Source organism: Arvicola amphibius, chromosome 2 (genome assembly GCF_903992535.2).
Source record: "Arvicola amphibius chromosome 2, mArvAmp1.2, whole genome shotgun sequence".
Taxonomy (NCBI): domain Eukaryota; kingdom Metazoa; phylum Chordata; class Mammalia; order Rodentia; family Cricetidae; genus Arvicola; species Arvicola amphibius.
Window position 1 is genome coordinate 22,185,981 of NC_052048.2, and position 25,913 is coordinate 22,211,893.

At 49.8% G+C, this 25,913-nt stretch overlaps 1 protein-coding gene across 1 annotated transcript; it reads left to right on the top strand.

Moving 5' to 3' along the window:
• The first annotated feature begins 227 nt into the window (after positions 1–227).
• On the top strand, positions 228–24,769 carry Ccnd2 (cyclin D2). Its single transcript, XM_038320733.1, has 5 exons — positions 228–697; positions 2,407–2,622; positions 5,190–5,349; positions 12,318–12,466; positions 20,979–24,769. The coding sequence occupies exons 1-5, from the start codon at positions 500–502 to the stop codon at positions 21,126–21,128; spliced, it is 873 nt and encodes a 290-aa protein (XP_038176661.1). The 5' UTR covers positions 228–499; the 3' UTR covers positions 21,129–24,769.
• The last annotated feature ends 1,144 nt before the right edge of the window (positions 24,770–25,913 follow it).

A 25,913-nucleotide genomic window follows, 5' to 3' on the forward strand; every position in this document is an offset into this window, starting at 1 on the left:
GATCGTGTTTGAAGTTTGGTCGGGCCAGCTGCTGTGCTCCTTAATAACAAGAGGGAAAAGGCGGGGGTGGGGGCTAGTGGGGGGAGGGAAGGGAAAGAGGGAGGGAGAGATTGAAAGGAGGGGAGGGACGCCAGGGAGAGGAGGAAAGGGGAGGAGGAACCGGAGAGGGGGAGGAGATCTAACTGCCCTGCCAGCTTGCGTCACTGCCTCAGAGTGAGGAGAGCGAGCTGGGGAGAGCAAGGCAGTTCCGAGGGAAGGAGTGTGCGAGGCAGGCAGCCCTTGAGGCTCTGCTCGCTCACCTTCCACTCTTCCTCCTTCTCTCAGTCAATCTCTCTCTCTCTCTCTCTCTCTCTCTCTCTCTCTCTCTCTCTCTCTCTCTCTCTCTCTCTCTCCATTTTCCCTCTCTCAAATCAATTTCGCCAAAGGAAGGAGGTAAGGGGAGTGCCCCCCCCCCCAAAAGCTACTAAAACTTCCACAGTCGGGACCGAGTGGTCGCCGGATGGCCATGGAGCTGCTGTGTTGCGAGGTGGACCCGGTCCGCAGGGCTGTGCCGGACCGCAACCTGCTGGAAGACCGCGTCCTGCAGAACCTGTTGACCATCGAGGAGCGCTACCTCCCGCAGTGTTCCTATTTCAAGTGCGTGCAGAAGGACATTCAGCCGTACATGCGCAGGATGGTGGCCACCTGGATGTTAGAGGTAGGTGTGCTGGCGACGCTCTCAGGGAGAGGCAGTCCTACCTTCTTTACCCCCCCCCCCCGCCCAACACACAGGGACCCTAAAACTGCGAGGAGTAGCGCCGGCCTCACTTCACTCGTGCGCGAAGTGGCCCCGCACCCTTGGACGAGACGCAGTTCTGTCCCTTGGCTAGGTGAACTGGGGGAGGAAAACGTGGGTAAGGCAACAATGTCGGGGGTGGGGGGGATGGCATCCCACGCGCGCGTGTCTGCATGTGGCTTCCTCGTCCTCCCATCCCCATCCTGACCTGTTTTGTGGAACAGCTGCCTTCAGTGGGGCCCCCGAGGGTGTGTGGAGCTGAAAATCCACACCAACAGTGAAAGACAGGACCCCCCTCCCCCGCCAGTAAAGCTGGGGCAATGCTGTCCTGGCCTCGGATCCCCTGCGTGTGGTCGGGACTCCGCGTTGGCACTTTGGAGGGGAGTAGGGGGCAGAGAAACAGGGAATTCAGGAGAGCCCTGCAAGTCACACTGGAAAAAACGTGCGTTTTAGGGGAATCTGAAAGAACCGCTGCTTAAGCCTTGTTTGCAGTCTTTGCGGAGAGAGCAGGGTGCCCACGTATGCACAGCTCTGGACCTGCCGTGGTTTCGCCATGTTGCTTTGCAAACTCCAATTGCAAGGACTGGGAACATTCGCCCGCTCCCCCAAGGACCCCGTGTTCGTGGCCACCCTCTTTCTGATCGTGTCCTCTCTCCCAGCCCCAGTATACCAGGGTTACTTACAGTTTGACTGCTTCTTCAGCGCGCAGATTTGGGTGGGGTAGGAAGCGAGGGAGGAGGTGTGTGAAGAGCGGGCTAGGGGATACCCCCAAATGAGAGATCACAGTCCAGCGTGCCTCCTTGAGAGAGGTTCCCTGATTAGTCTCCCTCAGCTCCCATCTGGGGACAGCGTTCTTAGCTACTGCCCTTGTGGGCCGCAGCCGGACACTCCGCAAGTTTCCCCAGCGGGATCCAGAGACCCTGGGGTGGAGATACCGACCTTAATGACACCCCTAAACCTCTATTCCTGGGAGCCTGGAGCCTCTCTGGGGTTTTCAGGCCCAAAGGACGTTTCTAGGCTTTTTCCTCGATTTTTAATAATTTTTTTTTGAAGCGGTCCCCGGTGCTCCGGCTCCAGCTGCGGCGGCTGCGGCGCGCTTCCTCCTCCTCCCTCCCCCTCTCTTCTCCACCCACCGCCCCTACAGCGGCCCCTGGGCGGCCGAGACCACCCTGGACATTTTTTTCAATTGTCGGGAATGATAGAATAGGGTCTGAGGATCCGAATGAGACCAAGAAGTAGACCCTTGGAGCTTCCAGAATATTTTTATTGATTTTTTGAAAAGATGACGAAATCCAAAAAAGAGAGTGAGTTAGAGCGCGGAGAAGTGAGGAGCCAGAGGGAATGGCAGGCGGCTGCTGTTCTGGGCTTTGCCTTAGGGTTGGGGGGGGCTTTAGTTAGCCACCCTCTTCAGCCTTGGGGGACTATCAGAGTCCCGAGGGTTCTTCGGATTTACCCTAATGTTCTCACCTCTGTTTTTACTGACCTTTCTATTCCCCTCCCCCTCTCAACAATTTTTTTTTTTTTAAATTTTTTTGGGGTCGCCACGGGTTATACTTTTTAATTCCTTTCCTATTTTTCTGATGCAATTTTTTTTCACGGTATTCTCGGACCCCATTCCACTCTGATTGTAGGTCTGTGAAGAACAGAAGTGCGAAGAGGAAGTCTTTCCTTTGGCCATGAATTATCTGGACCGTTTCTTGGCTGGAGTCCCGACTCCTAAGACCCATCTTCAGCTCCTGGGCGCAGTGTGCATGTTTCTAGCCTCTAAGCTCAAAGAGACCATCCCGCTGACTGCTGAAAAGCTGTGTATCTACACCGACAACTCTGTGAAGCCCCAGGAGCTGCTGGTAATGATGCCCTCCCTGCTCCTGACTCTGCCCTCCCCCAGCACTGTGTCTCCCACCGACCCTCTCCAAGGTCCATCTTAGAATTCAAAATTGCCTGGAATCTCTGAAGCCTTCACGCTAACCTGGGGTCTCTTTTAGTAGGAGATAGCTTAGTCTTCCTGTGTCAGGGGGTGAACAAAACTCTCGATCCCTCATGGAAAATTGTGAGGGTAAAATTCAGTTCAAGAGAATGTGGGTGAGTGTTGGGGGGAAGGTATAGAATAGTTTAATGATTTTTAATTAAGGTCTAGATTTCCACTGAACCTGAGAATGAGGTCTGAGTCCTCACAAGCTAGCTGTGTTGTGTCTCCTAAGAGCCTGGAGGTGTCACAGGTAATGTCTTACAGATCAATAAAGTCTCACAATATCAACATACATATAGTAGCTGATCACTAAGTATCACCATAGCAACGTTTATGTCAAGTCAACATTTGGTCTTCTATTGGTGGGATCAGAAGGATGGGTTCTTAGCTCCAGAGGGGACGGTGATCTGCATACAGTTCCCAGAGGGTTCTGTCTTGGCTCTGGTTTTCTGCCAGAAAGGCTTTCTTCACCATCTTCCATTTTCCCCCCCTCCTGCAGCTTTTCTTCCTATTGCAGCCACACACCGGAAACCTGCAGCTCTTTTGCAGCTTCTGGGGCCCACCTTCAGTGGTTTGCACACCTTTCTCTTGCACTGGTAGAAGAGGACCACCCCCTCTGCCCACTCCCTCCCCCTTGCTGGCCTGGCCTGGGCCTGCACAAAGTCTCCAAGGCTGAGACTGGCTTCTTGAACTGAGCTCTTTGTGAGAAACCCTCCTTTCTGGGCTTGTGCTGCCACCTAGTGGTAGACATGTGCAAGGTTGGGGGAGGAATTGCCGAGAATGCAGAGAGGGGCACGAATGACTTCACCTTTGAACCACTGCCAGATTCAGCTGCTTCTGGTTTGGTCTGAGAGGCCCCTAAAGGTGCTTTCTTCTGGAAGATCTGCTTCTTTTAATAATGATGCCAGAGGACGAGTTTGTGCTCACATTGCCCTAGAAGAAGGAAGAGCTGGGATTCAAGCCATCTCTTTTTTTTTGCGCAGTTAAGCGGATCTTTATCCCAACTTTCTGCTAAAAGCTAGGGCACACTTGAAAGCTTGTTAAAAAAAAAATAAAAAAGATCAGAATTGGAGACCAGCTTGTTTTTCCTCCCAAAACACATGGAAAAGAATCTTCCATGTGGCTAACATGCTAGAGGATTTGAGGTATTTTTCATGACATCCTAATTTTTCCAGGACCAGCAAAGTTAACTTAACTCTCTCCAAATAAAGCATGGCAGCTTTCCACCCCCTATCCAGAAGGCATGGGGTCTGGAAGAGCCCTCCTATTTTAAGGATGAAAAGAGCTTGCTCTAGGACATACCATAGCTAGTTAGGGCTTTGTAGCCTACCCTTGAGCTTAGCAGATGGAAGAGTCAAGTCATGGGCAGCCAGGCTCTATCTGCCAGGCATCACTGGTTGCCGGGGACAGTTTCCTTCTGAATGCACCCCCACACTCAGAAAAAAAGGAGAAAAACAAAAAGCAAAACAAACCAAAGAAACAAGGTCTTGCATAATTCCAGCTTGCCTCAGAGAGGCAGAAGCTCAGGCCCGCGTGTTCAGGTGCACATACTCCTACGGTTTATTGAATTTAGTCCGGTTCAGTGGGACATAATTTCCCTTATTTAGTTCACAAGAGGAGAGGGCACAAAGTTGTTTACTAGTGGGACTGCTGTGAGCAGCCCAGAAGAGAGGAGGGGGCAGTGTCCCGGCACGGGGGCTGACAGGGTTTTAGAATCCTGTTTAAGCACCTCCACCTTGCCTCAAATGACTGTCTGCAACCTGGGGTCGCAAGTGACCACCTCAGACTCTCTAGTCGCGAGGACAAAAGCCAGTGAGGAGTTAGGGGAAAGGGTGAAGTGTCCTATCCCCAAGACTCCTGCATGGTGTGTCAAAGGGGAGTGTTAGCAGCACAGAGCAAAACTTTGTCCCACAAGGAAAGGCCAGCTAATTGGTTGCCAATGAGTTGGGCCAAGGAAGCTTTTTGCCTTCCGAATCTGGAAGCATCACTTCCCCCCCTCCATGAGAAGTAAAGAGACTCTTAGCCCTACGATAGAGACATAGCCAATAAATTATTACCACGGTGCCACAATGACCTTGACTAGATCCTGCTATAGGTCCAGCTTTCTGGGTGGGCAGGCAGCAGCATTTTGTGGGCATCAGGGTCCTGTGGGTGGGGATAGGTAGAAAACCAGAAGAACTTCGGGTCTTGGCAGCGGTTACCTGACCTCTCATTATCCTCGGCGGAGCCTGACATTTTCAGCACAAGAAGAGCTGTCAGCGACTTCAAAGCCTGAGGGGCAAGGCGGCAAATGAACTCCCCTCCCCCCGCCCCCCATGATCTTGATCTGACAGCTGAGCCTTAATGAGAATCATTAAAGCAGGCCTGGAACCCAGCCCCCAGCCCAGCCTTGGAGTCAGCCTCTAGATTTTTAGTGCTTTGCCCTTTTCCTCCCACCCTCTGCAGGAGTGGGAACTGGTGGTGCTGGGCAAGCTGAAGTGGAATCTGGCTGCCGTCACCCCTCACGACTTCATCGAGCACATCCTGCGCAAGCTGCCCCAGCAGAAAGAGAAGCTGTCCCTGATCCGCAAGCATGCGCAGACTTTCATCGCTCTGTGTGCTACCGGTGAGAGGGGGTTCCTGGGCTTCCGCTAGGGGCCGGCGGGGCAGGGCCAACTGCTCTGCCCCTTAGGGTGCCCAGGCAAGTGGGCACGAGTAAGCCAGTCTGGGGTTTTGTTTCTGGCTTGTTCGCTGCTCTTTATCAGAACTAGAATATTTTCTTTCTCTGCTTCACTCATCAACTCTTTATGGGGACAGGTGTGGTAAGGGAAAAGAAATTAGTACCTGCTAAAATATTGTTTATGATGCCTAAAGTACTCTTTGAAGATTATATATACTGCTCACTGGTTGTGTTCAAATCTTTAATCTTTTGAGGAAAAGGACAGTTTGGAGATAAGCCCAAGAGGGAATTTAAGGAAGATGGGGGCAAATATAGGTTAAAGGAACAACGACAAGATAAATATGCAGTCCGCCCTGATAAGTGGGAAAGAGTTCCTATTCACCGTGGTTCATTTACTGCCCTCTGGCTGCTCCCTCTGCTGATGAGGGAGTAAACCTTTGAGGAAAGATTCATTTTCCAAGCCCTGGAAAAGATTTTGATACAGAAATGTTACTGGCCCACACCTGGGTAGAAGATGCTAGAATTGTGGGTCTCAACCCCCACAAGGGTCACATATCAAATATCCTGCATATCAAATATTTATGTCACGATTCATAACAGTAGCAAGATTACAGTTATGAAGTAGCAACCAAACAATTTTATGGCTGGAGGCCCCACAACACGAAGAACTGTATTAAAGGGGAGCCGAACTGTATCAAAGGGGAGCCGCATTAGGAAAGTTGAGAACCTGGGGCTCTAGGAGTTTAGAAGTCCAGGGGAGATGTGTCAGGAGTTCATCACCTCAGGGTCAGAAGGTGAAGCTCAGTTCCCCAGGGGTTGTTGAACCACATAGTTTTGATAGAGAGTTGGGGTGGGGTGTAACATTTTAATTCCTTGTAACACCTTAATTATGTGTTTGCATCGCTGATTGTGTAATGAACAATAGAGCGGTGCTTTGTTCGAAGTTAAAAGGTCAGACAGACTTTGTTACTTATCACTGGGAGACCTTGCACATGCTGCTTCACCTCTCTCAAGTTCAGCTCCATCTGCAAAACAAGCGTTTGGCTACATCATTGCTTGAACCTCTGCAGAATGCATAGGAGAACTAAAGCCCAGGGGGAAACATGCCCTGTGATTTATAAGGCGCATGAACGTTACTAACTGTGAAAGTACTCCAATGGGGCAGCCCCAGTCTGAGACTTGAGCTTCTCCACTTAAGGTGGACATGGCTTTTCCTGCTACTGGACACAGGCTCCGACTGGCTCGTTTGTGGGACTCTACCTCCCACTTTTAGGGGTATGTGTGGGGGCGGGGTTTCCTGTTGCTGGTTTAGTCCAGACCCTGGGGACCTTGGAGTTACCTGCCCTTCCAACGGCCAGTGTGTGTGGGAGCGGGTGTGAACACAGAAGCCCCAGAAGTCTTGGCTTCCCTTTGGACAGCAGTCCCCTGTTCCCTGCCCTTCTCCTGCTCACTGGCCTGGGCTCTAGAGGTCAGTCCCACATTGGCCTGCTCTTTTGTCTCCCAGGAACTCTGTCCCTTTCCTCTCTTGCCTTGGTTCAGCAAGGGGGAGGGGTGAAACTTTTTTTCTCTGGCCTTAGGACAGTTGACCCCAGGACCTAAATAACCCCGTCACCCAGCTGCCAACGGCCAGAGTTCTGCTTTGACTTTGTCTTTTGACGAACAGACCTTTGGGGGAGTCTGTTCACCGCTTCTTTCTCCCTGATATTGCACTGGGGTAGATAGATTCTCCTAATCCTGTATAGACCACAGGCCCATTCTCTGTTCTTGGGGATCCCATCCCCCACTCTTGGCTGCCCTGTCCAGATCTTTGGGGCAGCTGCCAACTTTGGGGCCAAAACGGGGAGCCTGGGATCCAGGGACTGAGGACAGAGGTCTGCTGGGAGGTGGGGGCAGTCAGGAAGACTGCCTTTGGGGGCCTCAGCCTAGCTTTAGCCAAGGAGTGGGAAGGATAGGGGAGAGGGTACCTCCAGTCAGGTCAGAGCCGGATGCCAAGTACCCAGTCGGAGGCGTAGACCTGGGGAAAGTGGAGAAGAGAGCCTCAAGCCTCCTGAGTGTAGAAAGGGCAGGCCTGACCACAGGGCCCTGATCTCTCCCCTGCTCTGCATTTGGGCCTCTGCAAGTGAATAAACTCTGGAGCCCTGCTGGTGATGGGGCATGGCAGGCAGTAGGCTGGACAGTAACCTAAACACTGCTGCTCTTGAACGACAGGGACATGAGCTTTTTTGGGGGGGTGGGGGGCTAAGATCTACTGGGCCCAAACATGGCAGGACCCTCAAATAGCAGGCTGCATGACTCAAGGACCAAAGGCAGGAGGAGCCCCCCCTTCCTCCACAGCTGGTGCTCCTGGATGCCCCATACTACACAGCCTCACTCCCTACCTCCAGTCCTGGTTATCCCACCCTGGAGCTGAGGAAGCGCCTGCATCCAGGGTCTTCTCAGGGTAATGGCAAGGGAAGGGGGCAGTCCCTGAAGAAATGGTAGGTAGCCAGCCCCAGGGTGATGTTGCTAGTTTATGGGAAAAACCAATTGTGAAAGAGCTGCTGGCAGCGGCTCTGAGGGGGTGTGCAGAGCGTATGTGTGTGTGAAAGGGGAAGAGAATGTGAGGAGTTCAGGGGCCGTGAAGGGAAGTGTGGCTGACCAGCAGTCTGCCTTTATGGGACTCTGGGGTTGGTGACAGGGCAGAGAGGTGTCTTCCTTCCCTCTTCAGCCTACAGTGGCTTTGGGGAGAGAAGTAACTCGAAACTGCCTGGTATGACTCTCCCAGTTGGTCTCGGGGTGGAGTTTGAGCGACCTGAGAGGTCGTCATAACTCCAGTTCCTGGAACTCGGGGTTCCACGGAAGGCAGAAGTGGGCTCAGTTCTTCTGAGGGGCTCTGCACCAGGGTCCCAGGTCAGCAAAACAGAGCAAGAAGCCTCCCCCAGATGACCAGGATCTCACTTGGGTACCAGCGACCTCATCATGGTGACTTCAGTAACATCGAGTTTAAACTTGGTACAGGTGCTCCAGATACTCCACAGCCCCTTCTTTTTGCACTGGGAGCCCAACTGTGCCTGCTATACCCAATTGTCTGTGTTACCCCACCTCCACCCCAAGGCGGAATCCTAGGGTTCACTTAGTCATCTCTTAAAAGTGGTCATTGATTCCCAGCCCCAAGTTGTAACCAGACTGTGGTGGCCCCGAAAAGTCCGGGGACTTGACTCTTGTTCTAGAATGTAATCCAAGCCTCTGGTAGCCAGGAAGGAAGAACCAAACCCACATTTCCACCCGGGCCTCTGAACTGCCCCCAGAGGGCAGACATGGGGCCGAAAGGAGGAAGTAGCTTGTTGAACTGGTGTTCTGTGAGTGACACCGGTTATCTCACATCCCATCTGGCCCTAAGATGAATGGGTGCTTTTCTCTGGGCACAGTAGCCCTCTCCCCTGCCCACCCAAGCGAAGTCTGGCACTAACAGTTATTACCCTTGCACCATGCTGAATCCTTTCTGGGGGTGGCAGATGAGTGCGTGCTGAATGATGTCACGGGTGTCGTTTGCTAGCCAATGAGCATCCTGGGTCTGGTCCCGTAAAGTTGCACCTCCCTCACTATAGGTTGAAGAAGGGGAGGAAGCAGAGGAAAACAGTCTCGAAAATAAACGACGCTGCCCCTAGTGGCGAGCAAGAATAAAGCAGCCCCTGGGAGGCTTTGTTAGCCAGCGCTACTTAGGTTCCTACTTTGACTCAGTTAAGCTCTTTGAGCAGGACCACACACAGCATCCCAGATTTAAACTCCATTAGCAAAGCCAGTGAAATCTCACCAAGAAGTGCAGATTCCAAGTTTCTGGATAGGGAGTGCTTTGCCTGGTCCTGGTCCAGACTCGGGAGCCACTCCAGACTCCCAGCTGCTTCTGTGGCATCCTTGGGATTTGGTACCACAATTTCCTGCTGATACTGCAGAGATGGTGGACGGGTCTAGGCTCTACGTAGTTGGGCTTCTGATTAAGAGCCTGTCTTTTGTGTCTTCCTCATTGTATAGGAGGTAAATCGGAGGATTGTTCTAAACCTAGATTGGATTGGAGTACAAAGGTGTCCCTAGTCAGAAGTCCAACACACCTAGTGAGTTGAACAAATCACCTGACACGTCAATATTTCCATTCTCCTGAAATGTGTCCTTTTCCTGCACCCACCAGGAGAGAAGTGAGGAGGCCAGCCTGGGGCTCCTCACGTGGGCATTGCTCCTGGGCTCTAGGTGAACCACATCTGAATAAGCTGCATGGCAAAGGTAACCACTGACTTAACAGCCATATAGGCGGTCCCGGTGGTGAAAGCAGCGGAAGGTGAGGATTAGGGTCGAGGATGACTGACATCTGTCATGTGTGCTTCATAGAACCCGAGCCAGGCCCTGTGCCTGGGTTGACAGCCTAGGCTATTCCAGTTAGTCCTCATGCTAGCACTGTGAAGAAGGTAAATTAGTACTCGGACTTTTATTTTTCTTTTATGAGATAAGGTTTCTCTGAGTAGCCCTGGAACTCGTTTTGTAGACCAAGCTGGCCTTAAACTTTGAATTCCACCTGTTTTTATTTTTTCTAACTCCCAGGTGATAGTATTAAGGGTGTGTGCTACCACTGCCCAGCAAATTAGGACCCTTTTTTTAGGTCAGAAAAGTTTCTTTTGAAGATATCCGTGTAGTGTGTATGAAACCAAGCATAACGCACCGTACAGGGTGTATCGCTGTGTAATAAATTAGCTACCCAGCCACAAGAAGCTGCTACTTCTTGGGAACACCTGTTTTTCCCCTGGGGAGGTTGAAGAGTCATGCATGTTGGATCATGGTATAAAGAGTCAGTAGCACTGTGCCCAAGGAGGACTCCCCACATAAAGATCTTGTACCTGCACCCCAAGTCAAGAAAAATAGTCCTTCTGGCTCCACATGCTAACCTTGAGTTGGTTTTGTTAGCAGTGTGACTGCAGAGTTCTACAGGGAGGACGCTCATGCCTCCTGATCTGGAGCCTGGGCATAAGAAAGGGAACATTGGGGACAATTCCCTGCCCTGTCACTGCCAGGTGCTCTCACCCAGGGCCTCTGTGGGCCCAGGGCCACGGGCTGGCTGCCTCTTCTGCACTATGAATGTCACAGAGGGGCACTAACGAGGTTATTGGACAGAGAAACAGTCTCCTGTGGCCCATATGGGAGAGACCTACAGCAGAGCAGGAGGCAAGGAGGCTGGCTCTGTCACACCAGTTGGACGGATAGAGAAGACACAGGCAGGGGTTGGCGGCCAGCAGGAGTTGGGTGAGACCCCATAATATACGGCCCTCAAGGTAAACGTGGTGAATGGCAAAGGGAAGGAAGCCAAGGAGAGAGACAGACAGACGGCCAGGCCTACCCAGTGTTCCTGGGATTGAGTCCAGGTGGGAGGGGACGCATGCACGGTTCGCTGATCTGCGGAGTAGCTAAGAACAGTAGAGATTCAGTGCTGAGGCGCCGTGCTCCCCGCTGAACAACCCTCCCACACTGCAGCAGGGAGCATTGCGTTGAAAGAAAGGAGGAGCCTAGGTTGCCCTGAGTATTGCACGTTCCGCCCGGTGGTCTCATTACCGTACGACTCCCCTGCCTCTCTATGCTCTCTGCCCTCCGTCCCTACTGGATTTGTCGGGGAATTGCTCCAACTAGAGATCGTCCACTGGAAAGTGGACCCCGTTTCACGACTGCTACTGGACTGAGCGATGGTGCTGTCTCTTTAGTTTGTGAGCCCAAGGCAGGGGCAAGGAAAAGATCAGCTTGACAATTCCCAGGTCTCCTACCATAAGGGCATCTTCCGTGGTTGAGATTCATGTTAAACAGGCATCACATTCAATGCATGCATGTTAGCAGTTGGCAGGTTCACAATTACTGGATTGTAGTCAAGAAGCCCCTTAGGGAATGAATCATTCAGTAGGAAATAGGTTTCAGGTCCCAAGTTGCCCTTATTAACTGAGATGAATCTTCTGTCTTAACTCCTTGGAAAGTAAACATTAGTCTTTGGTATTTGAGTAAAGTTCTGTCCTCTGTTCTGATGTTCTGAAGATCCTTAACATAGGGTGAGAAGTTGAGAATTAAGTGAATTTGAGTCACCTCCCCTCATCTCCTACATTACTGCTTCTGTATTTAGCTGACATGCACACACGTGAGCACGTACTCACACACACACTTAGGATTGTTTTGCCGGCGTCTATGTATGTATACAGTGCACATGTCCGGGGCCTGTGGAAGTCAGAAGAGGATATCAGATCCCTTGCGACTGGAGCTACAGACAGTTGCTGTGGGTGCTGAAATCGAGCTTGGCTCCTCTACAGAAGCAATAAGCTGAGTCGACTCTCCAGCCCCTCTGTAGTGTTTCTTTACGCTTAGCCAGAGAGAGACCTAGTACTCTTCGCCACTCTTCACAAAAATTCTCATGACTCCCCCACCTCCCTGTACTTGGTCCTCCTTCCTTCAAACATTGAAAACCCATAGTTATCCCACCTGTAGGGTGGATGGAATATTGTCTGTACAATTGCATGCCTCTTTGACTCTGTTCCACCATCACCCATGGAGATGCCACATTTTATTCACCTCCCTGGCCCTGCCAGGGCAAAGAACCTGGTACCTGGCATGTATTGACTTCTTGGACAATTGTAGGGCACAGACTCCTCAGGACACGGGGCCCTTGGTGACTTGTTGTGTGCACTAAGGCAATCACCCTTCCCCTCTTGCCTCAGTGTCTCTTTTTTAAGACTGAGAATATCCATAGTTGGCAAAAGAGGTTCCTGTGGAAGGAGTCGAGGGAGAGAGTGGCAGTGGAGCCAGGGATCCCGGCGCAGCGGTCCCACGCCTTCTGATAACCACGTAGCTGCAGCCTGGCAGTCTCTGGGTCCCATTTTGCTTCTGGGCTTGACTCGTAGCCTCTCTCTCTGCAGACTTCAAGTTTGCCATGTACCCACCATCGATGATCGCCACTGGAAGTGTGGGAGCCGCCATCTGCGGGCTTCAGCAGGATGAAGAAGTGAACACACTCACGTGTGATGCGCTGACCGAGCTGCTGGCCAAGATCACCCACACTGATGTGGTAGGTACCTGCCACCTTGGCCAAAACCGGATGTCTCTCCCAAAGTTCTGGGAAAGGTCGTTGGTTTATGATAGCGGGTCAAAGGGGTTGAGGTTGTTGTTGTTTTGTTTTGATTTTTGTTTTTTTCTTTCTGTTTGTCTTTGGGGGGTCAGCATTTAAGGTGGCGTAAGCTCAAGAGGAGTGACACCTCCCCCTCAATGTGTGCATGTTACTGGGGATTGGGCTCTGGGCATGCCAGGCAGTCCCTCTATCACTGAGTTACATCATCATTTTATTGAGAGACAGTCTCACAAGGTTGCCTAGGCTGACCTTGAACTTGTGATCCTCTTGCCTCTGCCTCCCTTGTAGCTGGGATTACAGGTGTGCACCGCTACTTCCTGCTTCCTTTTGTGGGCTTGAAAGCCTGCATGCGCCTTAAAATCCAGACAGACCTTAGCAGGCTGATGGGAGGGGGAGGGCCGTTGACTACTTTTCCTCTGTGGTGTGGGGTTCATGTCCATTTATGTACACGTTGTCAGGCCTCTGCTCTGCCATGGAGAGGCTCCAGTTCTGCTACTCCCCTCCGAGGCGGTAAGGCTCAACGAGGGGACAGCTAAAGCTGGCTGGGCAGTGGCTGCCTTGGAGGGAGCAGATTCAAGAGGTGGCCCTGTGTGCGTGGTGTCAGGCTTTTCCACCCTCCTGTCTCAGGCTTTCCTTTGGATCAAAGTTGTGATGAATGACAAGACACACAGAGACCAAGCGCAATACAAATTCGAGAAACTATTATTAGCTTTAGACTTTTTCCATTCTGTGTGGATAGCCCCAAGTCTGCTGCCGGCTGCCAGAACTCAGAGCTCTTAAACAAGAGAGGGTTTTGAGACGGACTGAGATTCCATAAGGTCCTGATTGTACCGCCTAGGACATAGCAGTTGGGAAGGGCTCCATTTGGGATGACGCGCAGAGCCCAGATAGACAGTTACCTGCGTTTTCATGAGGCAGCAGAGGGGGTAAAGGAGGCGACCTAGAGGCAAGGCAGGTGGAGCAGAGCAGGGACTCAGTGCCTCTGAGCTCCGACTCCAGCCTGGAAACTGTTCACTGCTGTGGCTCCTGGGAACTTGGTATTTGCAAAAGGCATTTCGTTGAAAGGCCAAGGAGAGAGACGAGAGTTGCTGGCTCTCAGGTCCTGGTGCTTTACCATGGAGAGGCTCAGGAATGAGAGTGTCCTGTGAAGGAATTTACTGGTTTCTGGGGCCATGTCACGTGATCGTGTGATACCCAGGCCTGTGGCTGGTGTCTCCCCAAGGTATGCTGAGCAGTGGCTATTTAAACTCGGGGAGTTCAAGGCCTTCTATCAACTTACCTGAATTTGGATCTGCCCTTGGCCACTAGCTCAGAGAAGTGGCAGACTTGGTAGAACTAAAGAGCTTGGTAGAACCAAGCCTGGGCTCTTCTCTGAACCAGTTTTTAGATGGACTGTATTAAATGTTGGTGCCAAAATGTATGCTTTTCCGCAAGGGCTCCAAAATATAGATTGCTAAGTTCTCCGTTTCCAGCCCCAGCACAGGGTGAAAAATGCATCTCTTATTCTCCAAGGGAAGTGTGTGTGGGGAGGGCCTCATCCCTCTTCTTGCCTTTTCTTAATGTCTCCTGTTAAGGCTCCCTTTGTAGATAGGATGCTAGCTGATTGCAAATAAGTCTTTCTTCAGTTTCTGAACCCGCCCCCCCCCCCCACCACACACACACACAAATGCCTATGACAGCAGTTTGACCCTTAGGTGTCTCCACATTTTCAACAGTTAAAGGCCTGCTCTGATTGGCTGACATCCCAGCAGGGCTCAGTGCTTTGACTTTCCCTTGCCCCAGTCCTTACTGTTACAAATGGACAGAAACTGCTCATGTGGTCGACCCCTGAGACTGTCTGGGTCCTGATTTACATGACTGCACACCAGCCTGTCATTTCATACTGGTGATGCCCTCTTCCCTCTCAGACACCATGCAGCAGTAAGGAAATCCAAGTCAGCCGTCAGACTGAGATAAATTACAACTAGGCTCCCATCAGCTATTTCTTTTAACAATTTTCAGTTTTGTCTGTGTGTGTGTGTGTTTGTGCACACGTGTGTAACACAACTAGAACAATCCGCTCTGGAAATTGGCTTTTCCATCATGCGGATGCTGGGAATTCATCTCGGGTTAGCAAGCTTGGTATTGGCAACTTTACCCGCTGAGTGATCTCACTGTCTCTGGCACTTCATTTCTGCAAGGGACCAGTGTTTTGTCTTAATTTGGGGTGCAGGTGATGCTTGATTCTCACAGTACGCCCAAGAATAGACCTCGCAGCATTAAAACCTAGGCATTGACATAGGAACTAGCCAGCTTGACCTCACTTGGCCAGGTAAATGGCTTAGTAAGTTCCACGTGTACCACTGACCCCCCTGAAGCTCACTCATTGCTTCCCAGAAGTGTTCTCAGTGGAAGGTTTTGTTGTTCCTGCAGCTCCCCAGGTGCTGAAAGTCCTTCCCTCCATCAGCACGTGTTCTGTGAGGAGCTGAATTCCAGAGTGAAGGCCAATACGGCTTCCATTTAGAATGTACTGGTGTTCAGAGGGAGAATTCTGCTTTCCCGGGCTCTGTTCACCGTTTTGGGAATGAAGAAGTGGTGTGTTTGGGTCATGCCTCCCCATTCATTTCTGGAAGCACTGAGAATGCCCAGTTGTTGCAGACCGCTGCATTAGAGAGTAGTCCCCAGGCACAGTGCTAGAAGCTGGAATAGGTAGACGGAGCATAGAAAATAACTTGGGGATCAATCGAGAAATGTAAAGTAAGGGCTGGGATAATTTTAATGCTTAAGTACACTGACCGCTCTTTCAGAGCCCCTGGATTTGATTCCCAGCTCCCATGTGACAGCTCACAATGGTCTGTAACTCCAGACACAGGCGGGCACAACTCTGGTGCACATAAAATAGATTAACTACATTTTAAAAAAGAAAAGTAAAGCCTGGAGTGGCCTGACAAGATCGTGGATTAACAAATGCTAGCGTGTTCTGAATTTAAAACGAAAAAGGGTATTCCTTTAAGTGAAGGAACTCATGAGGCCGATTGTAATTTGAGCAGAATAAAGTTTGTAAAACAGGTCCTTGGACTAGAGAAACAAAATGTGATACGACCATGTGATTGGCTACTGTTATAGCCTTACAAAAGAAACATCAGCATGGGCTTAGGCTGAAAAACACTGTGCTGAGTAAGGTAAGCCAGATCGGGCTGTCTATGAAGCAGCTGGAGAGGTCAAATTCATAGAAACAAAAATGTAACTGAGGTTCCCAGGACCAGGGAGGAAGGAAAGGGGAGTCCATAGCGCATATATATCTCAGGTTGAGATGAGTATCCTGGGCATAACCCACAGTACAGATGTACATAGCGCTAAAATATGATAAAAATGGTTGATATGTCATAATACTTTATATCTATATATGCATATATAGATATGTAGATATATATATACATGGATTATGTATATATCTATATGGATATATAGACATATGCATTATGTATACAAATACATATACAAATAACATCCTGGACCACCCCTGCGAAATGCCAGTGGGTGTTTTGGGCCGTCCCATGGATAAGTTAAACCAACACTCAGGACCGCATTTGCCGCCTTGTGACAGAGAGCTGACTGAAGTTCCCGAGTTCACCTTTTTCATCCCAGTCTATTCAGAGCCACCATGTTCGGCTCTCACTGTAAGTGACATCTTAAGGATGGTCTGAGAGCAAGGCTGAAGGTGGGTCTTGACTCATCTGCCACCCGTAGACTGCATTCCACGGCTCAGTGGCAGCAGAGAGCTGGGATTGCAGGGACCCACACGTCTCTGGGAAAGTGGGTCTTTGTTTTCCCATCTTGTTGCCAAAATAAACCAGAACGCTCCATTCCAAAGAGAAATTTGAGTGAGAAGCCTGACAGTTTTACAGGAAGGGAGGTCTCAGAGGGTAGTGTATTTTCAGTACGTTTTACTTCCAGCTACAAGTTAAGAGTTGCTAAAAACAGACCCTAGCCAGGGAGGCAGGGCTGGCTCTCGGGGAACTTCTTTCACCTACCCAGGCTTCCGTTGCCAAGGGTGAGTTTGAGAGTAGGGATCGACCATCCCAGACCCTTGCAGAATTGGGTTCCTTTTCCGTCCCCTACACAGTGTGATAGTGCTTTGGTCCAGCATTTACCTCACTGTTAAGTTGACCATAGGGCCTCTTGAATAAGACCCAACTAGACTTGGCTTTTTATCCCAAGCCTCTGGCAGTCATCGGGTAGTGAGACTGGAGGGAGGGAGGGAGGGAGGGAAGGAGGAAGGAAGGAAGGAGCGAAGGGCAGGCAGATGGGTTTCAAGTGTGCCTCTCATTCATTCATAACTTTTGGAAGCATGTATCACCTATCTGTATCTATCTGTCTGTCTATACGTACATAATTAACATTAGTTACATGTCAGAAGATTTATCTTCGTGCACGTCACTTCACCTTCATGCTCAACCACACATTTAATGAATTACAGAGTGGAACTTCTGGTTGATATGGGACTTGGTGGTAGAATGCTTGCCTAGCACATGCAAGGCTCTGAGTTCAATTCCCAACATTTCCAGGAGGAAAAAGGAATTGAATTGGGGTATTCATGCTCTAAAGATATGAGAACATTTCTAGAAGATATTTAATAGACCAAATACAGGCTCTAGTCAGACAGCTAGTTCTATCTGAGTTACGTCAGAACTTCTTGCCATGCTCCCAAGAACTGCCCAGAGTAGATTCTAGAATGTTTTTCCCTTAGGGTCATCTTTGGCTTTTTATGATACTGCTTATCAGTGAGGAATTAGAAAACTAATAACTTCAGGAAACGCTGCTTGTTTTGGACCCCAAGTTTTCTGTGAAGTCCCTAGCATCTCTTCTGTTTCCCCTTAGCTTGAGACTTGCTGTTTCCTCAAGCCATCCCTGTGACCCTTTAGTGGGCTTTACCCGGTCAGCAATTCTGAGAAGCTTGGTTGGAAGGCAACGGGCTGGGGGGCGGGGGAGGTGGGCTAGAGCTGGGGGCTGCCTTCCTCCCTACTCACTTCTCGTCAGTCTCATTTGGTATGCAAGGAAACAAGCCAAACAGCCTGTGAAGAAAGGAAGAATGAGATAGTTTCCTAAGTTGTCTCTGCCTGAGTTGGCCGCGGGTCTGGGGCTCATTCAGCCCTTTGTGCCCCTGTTGAGTGCAGTGCGTGTGTAGTGGAAATGGATTGGTGCGGTTACACTGAGGGCTAATGGTTGGAGTTCCGTGGCCCATTCATGCAGGCGGCGGAGGGTGCAGGGCAGGGAGCTCGAGCCAGCAAGCGGAGGAAGTCGGGGACCAAGAAACGAGCTGAAGATCACAGCCGCTGCTGTCAGGGCTCTGAGGCTGGGGGGCTGGGGCAGTGCAGGGAGGGGGCCGTCATCAGAGGAGTTGGAGGGGTGCCCGACCTCCAGCGCAGTGGAGTGCCACCTGTCCGGCTGACAGACTAGCATTATAGCTTTCCTTTTAATCAGCTTAATTTGGGGCATCTTAACACAGTGCCTGCTGCTTTGGGAGGCTGCCGCAAAGCTGAGGTCCTGGAGTTCTCGCTTGTCACGGGGATGTAGCATCTTTTCATCGGGAGCACTGGTGTCATCACCCCTAACACACACACACACACACACACACACACACACACACTTGGCCTGGGTCTTCCTTTCTGGAGAATCTCTGTCCATTATACCCTTCATTACATCTTGAAAGAAGCAGGGAACTTGCAGAGAAAGTTCTCAAACTGGCAACTTCCGTGGATTTTCTCTTGTTATTCAGGGACAAGCCACTCCCATTCCCCAAGCCTGTTCCCAGTTTGGTCTCTGCAGGCCTCTTATGTCTCCAAATTTGCTGATACTCTTATTATTTATTAATATATCATTTGTGAGTCCTGTCCCTTTGGAATTGCTCCGGGCTCCATACTTCTTTCCCGCGGCCTCGTGGTGCAAGCTGTGTGGCTGGGTTGGGGCAGGGCTCTTCCATCTTCTAAGTTGCTGCCTGCAGCTTATTCTTCTGCTCATTGTAAGTCATGACTCCCCTGCAATGGCGTCTTCTTCGTTTTCTGCCAGCTCATGGGAAGTTCATTTGCCCTGTTGGGCCCGAGAAGGGCTCCCACAGAGCTGTGTGGGAGGAGGATGTTACTATACTGGGATTGATTAGTGTTGGAAGGGTACCGTGCAGATTTCTCCACCAGCAGTAAGTGGTGTGTTCTCCATGGATCATGCAGTGCAGACTTTTGAGGGTTCTACCTGCCTGAGCCAGGACTGAAGGGCCCTAGATAAAAGTAGAGCAAATTGTCAGAAAGTGGAAGGTCTTAGCAGTCTACCGTGAGCAGCAGGTGGAGTTCCGGCCATGTTTCCTAGGCTGACGTTAGCCCTTGTTATCTTCTCCAAATGAGAGCGATCATAGGTCAAGGGTCATCCAAAGTCAGGAATGAACTGGCTTTCAATTCACATCAGAAAGGAGAGTGTACATTTTTTATAGAAATCTTTGGCTCTCCCTCCGTTGCTTAGACTAGCCTGCGAACCTGCCCTTGGTGGGAGCGAGCCACTTGCATCATTTTGAGCCTTCGGCTCTCCAAGTCCAGTGGAAATGACTGCTGGATGTCCTGTCTTCCCTGCAGGGGTTTCTCAGCACTGTCCCTTTAAAGTCTTGGGCCACTAGAAGGGAAGGCTTGCTACCAGGAAGAGTCAGGAAAGGGCAAATCCCTCAGTCAAGTCCCTTAAGCTCTGCGAAGACTGATCTCCTCAGAGGACCATCTGGCATGATTCATACACTGGTGCCATGGAGATGTACATTGGTCATGACGATGGGCCGGATGTGGCAACCCAGATGATCTTGCCCACAGATCAGGGTGAGAGACGTTAGATCCTTGGCATATGAGCCCCTCGTTTGGCACTGTTGAAATTGGCTTGGTGATCCCCAGCGCTGGACCACACTCTCTCTAGGACCAGACCTCTGGCACATCCTTGTCTTAAATAATTGCTAATCCTTACCTTCCTTTAAAGACATCGAAGATGGCCATGTTTGTGGGCCTGCAGTCCCGGATACTCCAGAGGCTGAGGCAGGAGGATCACTTGATTAAAGCCAGCCTGAGAAACATCCAATCTCAAAGTCCAAAGGACTCTTTCAGATTCCGGGACAGATAAAAAACATACCACACTCACATAATAAACAGTGATCATTTATCGGTCTGCTACTTAGCACTTCATTTTATAGGTGGAGAGGCAGAGATGGGAGTCAATAATGGAATTGTGTCCTGCTAGTGTGGACTGAGCAGAAAACACTGTGCTCTTTTTTTTCCCATCATTCTTAGATTCGGGGAAGCATTTCGCCTCTGCCCTCTGCCCTCTGCCCTCTGCCCTTGGTCGGCTGTCACTCCTCATCTTCAAGCTATAGTTTGAAACATGGAACAGATGAGAGATAGGAAAGAAAAAAATTGGAGGTGGGAGGGAACGGAAACTTCGCTCCTCGGTAGTCAATGCCAACTTTATTTTAGGTCTTTGGAAAATAAAGATAATGCCTTTGTGCTTAGAAAAATAGCAACCTCTAGGTGGTGAGATCTCCACCAAGAAATAAACAGAGGGGAAGTGTGTATTAAACTGTGGGCAGGCAGGGGAAGATTCAGTTTAGCGCGGTTTCTGTGTGCACAGGCTGCTGCGGAGTGCAGGGGGGCAGACCCAAGAGGCGAAGGGGAAAAGTCCCTACGAAGAGCAGTTTCCTTGGCTTCAACCTGCTAGCCTGAGCCATAGTCCCGTCCCAGTGACAGCGGGACTTGCCCTTGCATTCCATGTCTCCCAGCTAATAGAAGCTTCTGCCTGGGGCAGCTCGCTCTGGATTTTCCCTACCAAATATAGACTAATAAAGGCAACAGTGCAAATTCTTGCTTATTCCCCAATTGGACAAGCCCGAGTGTCCTGAAGTTTGTAAACACTCTGCGTTGTGTTTGTGAAAGGAGTTCCCGGGTGGTAGACGAGCAGAACATGCAGGGGTCTTCAGTTTCTGAACACTTTAAGCAGTTAAGCATCCCCCTTGTTACCTGTTCATTGGCTGCCGGTTTGGCTAACAGGGTAGTATCCTGTGGGAACCAAATCCTGTGCCACCTCCTACCGTTCCCAGACGGAAAACCTCCAGTTGGCCCCTTGATGTCCAGGCAAGGGATTGTTTTAAAGCTGGATCACCTTCTGGTCTGTGGTTTAGTAGAGGAAATGCCTGGGTTTCAGCTGAAATGTCAGCTCCTATTGGCTCAATCTGGGATGGACTTCTAGCTGCTACGTGGTGCTAACGTTGCCAGCTCGTGGACACCACTTCATGCACTAAGCTTCCGTGGCCTATGAGAACATTCCTTCTTCATATGTCCTCCTACAGGAAAATGAGTACGGGGTGATGTTAGTTGGATAGTGTCTGTCTCCGGGAGAGGGGCTGTGCAAGTAAATAATGCTAATAGCTCTGGTCTGGCCCTCCCTCCTCTAGGATTGTCTCCGAGCCTGCCAGGAGCAAATCGAGGCTGTGCTGCTCAACAGCCTGCAGCAGTTCCGTCAAGAGCAGCATAGCGGATCCAAGTCTGTGGACGATCTGGACCAAGCCACCACCCCTACAGACGTTCGGGACGTTGACCTGTGAGGACGCCGTTCGGGGCCCCCGCAAGAGAGAGGCGTGTTCGTCATCTGCTCGCCCCTTCTCTCTCTAGTTATGCTTTGTTCTTTGTGTTTTAGGATGAAACTTAAAAAAAAAATATCTGCCCCCACCTAGATCGTATTTAAAGATCTTTTAGAAGTGAGAGGAAAAGGCCCTATAATTGAAATGCTTGCGGTGCCTGTTCAAAGTACAGCAATAAGGGGATCCCTTGTCCAAGCGAACGGTTGTTGTTTGATGATGGAAAAGTTATAGTAAGGTGCTTACAGGAGAATGCGCAGGCTAGCTCGATTACGTACACCTGCAATATTGGAATAAGTTAGAGGAAACTGTCTTTTGTGCTCGTGAACTAGTCCATATGCCCCTTTTAGTAGAATTGCAAGGAGCCGTGGATGCCAGTAAGGCATGCATGATTAGATTGCAAAGCAGTGAGCGCAAGAAGGAATCAGAAGCAAGAAGGGACGCGCTGGGGAGGTTGCACAAAACTACCTGTCCACATGGCTGAACCATTTTGGATGTAAGAAGCGCCTTTGACACCTCACCACGTGTTACCAAGACTTAGCATGGTGGGGTCTCTCCGTTGCATTCTCTCGCTGTCTACAGTAGCTGCTATCTAAGGGATATGTCTTTTGCCAGTTGGACACAGGTGATTGGCTCCTAAGTCTCATATTTAGTGAGTTTGTGCTTCTTCCTCCAAACATGGTTCATTGCAGATGTACCTACTGCTATCTAATGGAGGGAATTAGCTCTGGGTCGTGACCAAAACTCATCTAAATGGGGGCAGATGGAGACCACAAGTAAATCTGAAACAAAGCTCTCCTGTGTAATGGAAGAGGGCGAGGCGATCTTTAATCCCTTATTAGGAAAACAACAGCTTAGCTTCTGGTGCTGACTGGCATGTCTGGTCCACAATTTAACGTTGTGATAAACCATTCCATTAGAAAAGCACTTTGAAAAATTGTTCTGGGTTGGGGTGGTGAGGGGGGGAGGTGGGTAGATGGGATGGTTTATGCAATCACGTTGAATACTCCTTCCTTCTTTGCCCCTCCCCTCCCTGTCCCCTTCCTATTAGTCACTTCTGGAGTCTGATGTTCTGGTACCTAGCTCTGGTGTCCCTACCAGGACTAAGAGATCCTTCCCTGACATTCCCATCCCAGCCTAAAAACAAAGGTTTAAACCATTCTGGTGGCATAGAAGGACTGAATCCCCATCTGTAATTTTCTTCTTTGGACATGAAAAGAAACATCAGGGTGCGGCATTTTGTTACCTTTTCTGTTTTGGGGTTGTTCTTTTTTTTTTCTGTTTGTTTGTTTAATTTTACTGCAAAGTTGTATTCATCGTACTTGAATTTTTCCTCTCCTACTTCTTTGAGGCAAATGGAAGTTGGAGCCACAGTTGTCAATTGACAGGTAATGAAGCTATTTGTTAAAATATTTGCCTTTTTTTTTAAAGATAAAAGATCAGAACAGGGCTGCTTTGAAGAAAGAATTTCATACACAGGCTCTGCCTTGTTTCGTAGTGTGAGGGTTGAAGATGGAGAAACAGCTAAAGGTCTCTTATCTTCTGTTTTCTTTTGTTCTGTTTATTATTATTTTTCGCTGCTAAGCTGAGATCATTCATCCCTATTCACATTAACAGTACCTAGCTGTAATGTTTCACGGTGTGCTGCTATTTTAGAAACATTGTTATAATATATTATTTTACTGCTTAAATTTCAAGTCCCGGAGTAGATGGTTGAGATGAGTTCTTTGTACTGGAAAGGCTTTCCTCAGTTATTTCCTTCAGGTAGCGTAGCATGGTTCTATTTCATATGTTTTGTTTCTCTCCTTTCCGTTCATGGATCTCCCCTGCCCCTGTCACGTTCTTCAAAGAGAGTATGCTTTACCTCAGGTTTACTGGACAAAATCAATAACGATAACAATGTACGTTTTTATTTTCACGATACCTCGCAGCTATACAGTTTCTATTGGGAAGGCCGCTAGCAGGAGGCATGGGGCAGAGGGCAGGCAGAAGGTGGAAGCTGGGCATCCTCCTAGGTGGAAGGCAAAAGGGATCTGACCCTAGGGTCTTGCGCCCGGGGATCTTCTGCCTCGAAGGTCACCAGGTTCCCCTTTGACCCAGGCTCCCTCCTCATGATAAAAACATGCCAAAGGGCTCCTCCGCAAGAGGCACTCGGCAAACACAGGCAGTGGACCGGGCAAGCCTGATTTGCATGTAGTCCACCTGGATCAGCAATCAAGAATTCCGGCAGACAGTTAGGACACACACACACACACACACACACACACCTTGTAGCCCATCTGGAAACAGGACTTTCTTCCTCATAGAGCCCCTTCATCATGAAAGTTGACCAGATTAGTTCTCCTTGGCACTGATACCCCAACGTAGGATGGCCTTCAAAGTCTTCCTAGGACAGAGTCTGTGGTGCTGAGTCTGCGGCATCCATTTCTCACTCCAGTCCTCCACGGTGGCAGGCAAGCGCTGTGCAGGCCCAGGGTGTCTGTGGGCGGCATTGAATGGCTTCAGGTTTTGAGTCCCATTGAGTGGGTCAGATAGGAAGCGTGGGTTGAATGAGTTTGGGATGCACACCGAAAGGGAGCGAGAGGCCGTTCCTCTGGTCTCAAGTGTATTTAGAAAGGATCGGGACTTGGGGAGTTAGCATGACCCTAAAATTCTAGGGGGTTTGTGGTAGAACCGTGGGTGACAAATTGGGAAGTGTGACGTGGGGGGTGGGAGAGGGATCAGCCTGCAGCTAGCCAGTGTTTATCCAGAGCTCACACTGCACACAGCCCATACTCCTGGTCTTGCCTGATAGACACAATCCCTTGAGTTCTTGGGCACCTGAGGTACCTGATGAGTTACATGGGGCACGCATGACCTTGGGGTTTAGCAGGATACAGAATGAAGGAAACTGACCCAGCAGAGAAGGAACAGGCTACTGTCTGCCCCTCCAGTCCTCTCATCTGGGATGGAGAGGACACTTCCTGTCTGCCATCCTCGGAGCCTGTCTGATGGAGGGTGCAGAGCGGCTGTTCTCCCTGCTCTTTGCTTACACAAGGTGGGGAGCCTTGATTCCTTGGTGATCGATACCCTCTGCTTAAATCTGGGTCTCCATGGTAATATTTTTGTCCCAAAGGGGTATAAATCACCCTGTGGATTTCAGCTTGCTCCCTCACCCCCTTCACGTCCTTCAAAAGGGATTGCAGACTCTGATCTTTTTCTGCCTTGATAACAAACTCTTCTTTGTTTTTTTTTTCTTGTTGTTTGTTCTTTCTCCATCTGTGGGGGCTAAGTTGGTCCCCCAGCTTGCCAAATTTTGATCTTTCCCTGTTTTGACCAAATCCTAGTGGGGAGAAAACCCTAATATGCCAAAAATAATATGCTAAGCATTAGGAGATTCATAACAGTTCCTAGTAGCCAGGCAGCCAGCAAGAGGACAAAGGCTGACCATTCATCGAGGAGTGAGATCCTTCTAGAAGAGACAGCTTTTAGGGGTTGCTTTGGTGTGCCCCATCCCCAGGACACCATGAAAGCACGGGACACATCTTGGAGGCAGTTAATCTTAAAGTGTGTGCCAACCAAAACAGACACCTCTCTAGCAGCTCCCCAGGCTAGAGGTATATGGAGCTGCCCTGGACCCCATCCTGTTGCTAGCAGGATAAGTGACCCCTCAGAGGGAGCTTAATAGCTTTCGTATAGCCTAGCTATTTGGGGATCTACCAATCAGTGCCTTGAGTGCTATAGGACCAACAGACTTAAGATTGGAAGGCTTTCACAAAGAGGGCAGATGAGCTTTCTCTGCATGGGCAGGCTATGGGGACAGGACTGGGAGGATCACACTTGTACCTTATGTCCTGTAAATACTGATTTTCTAGTTCAAGAGGGTATACTGGTGGTTTGAAACTGGGGGTAGCAATGAGAAGTCTAAGTAAGCCAGCTGACTTCTAAGTCCAAAGGATTCCTCTTTGCTTATCTTAGACAGTCCAACCTTGGGAATAGCTTTAAAAGGGAAATGAATACCGAGACAGTGAAGTCCCCTTAAGTCAACAAGCCCCTCCGTAGGTACACATTGCACAGGGGCATTTCTCAGTGCAGACTCCGGGTGATTCTGAACAGCTGCCACCCGCTCATCCATTTGGGTAGGAAGATCCAGGAGGTGTTGTGACTTCCTTACCCTACGTGGCCTTCGATGGTTCTAGAGTCTAAACAACACAGAAGAGGTGCTCCAGCCAGAACCTGTGCTCCTCTGCTTTTAAGCTTGACTGGGCTAGCAGACACGTTCTTGGCTCTAGTTGTAAGAAGCCATCAACAAATACACACACCTGGTGGAGCTACAGATCATGGCTTTGCCCCGCAGCCTACTTGTGGGGGAGAAGTGCCTTACTGACCATAGCCAGTACAGTAGCCACTCGATTTCAACAGGTGCCTATCTTTGACAAAAAAAAGAAAAAAGAAAAAATTTTAAAAGGTCTCTTAATTTTTATTGGCTGTCATTCTTGGCTGATCATCTTGTATGTCCCCAGCAGGTCACCAGGCCATCAAATTGTCTCCCTTACGTTTATTATCCTTCTGCCGTGTACCTCAGATCTATCAGTTATGATCTCTTGTCTTGGATTATTATTTTTTCTTTCTTTTTTTAATTTGCTTTAAGAGTGATACCATATCATATCGATGTTATTCTCTCACGGTGTACTCTATAACAGGTGTGGGTGGGTTTTATGGTTGGGATGCTAGACAATGCTAAAGTAGCATGATCAGTGTGGGGGGAAAAAT

Excerpts from the sequence above, each read along its gene's own strand:
- Ccnd2 (XM_038320733.1), top strand. The coding sequence starts at position 500 with ATGGCCATGGAGCTGCTGTGTTGCGAGGTGGACCCGGTCCGCAGGGCT. Across the intron at positions 5,350-12,317 it reads CATCGCTCTGTGTGCTACCG|ACTTCAAGTTTGCCATGTAC; the intron begins GTGAGAGGGGGT and ends CTCTCTCTGCAG. Across the intron at positions 12,467-20,978 it reads AGATCACCCACACTGATGTG|GATTGTCTCCGAGCCTGCCA; the intron begins GTAGGTACCTGC and ends TCCCTCCTCTAG.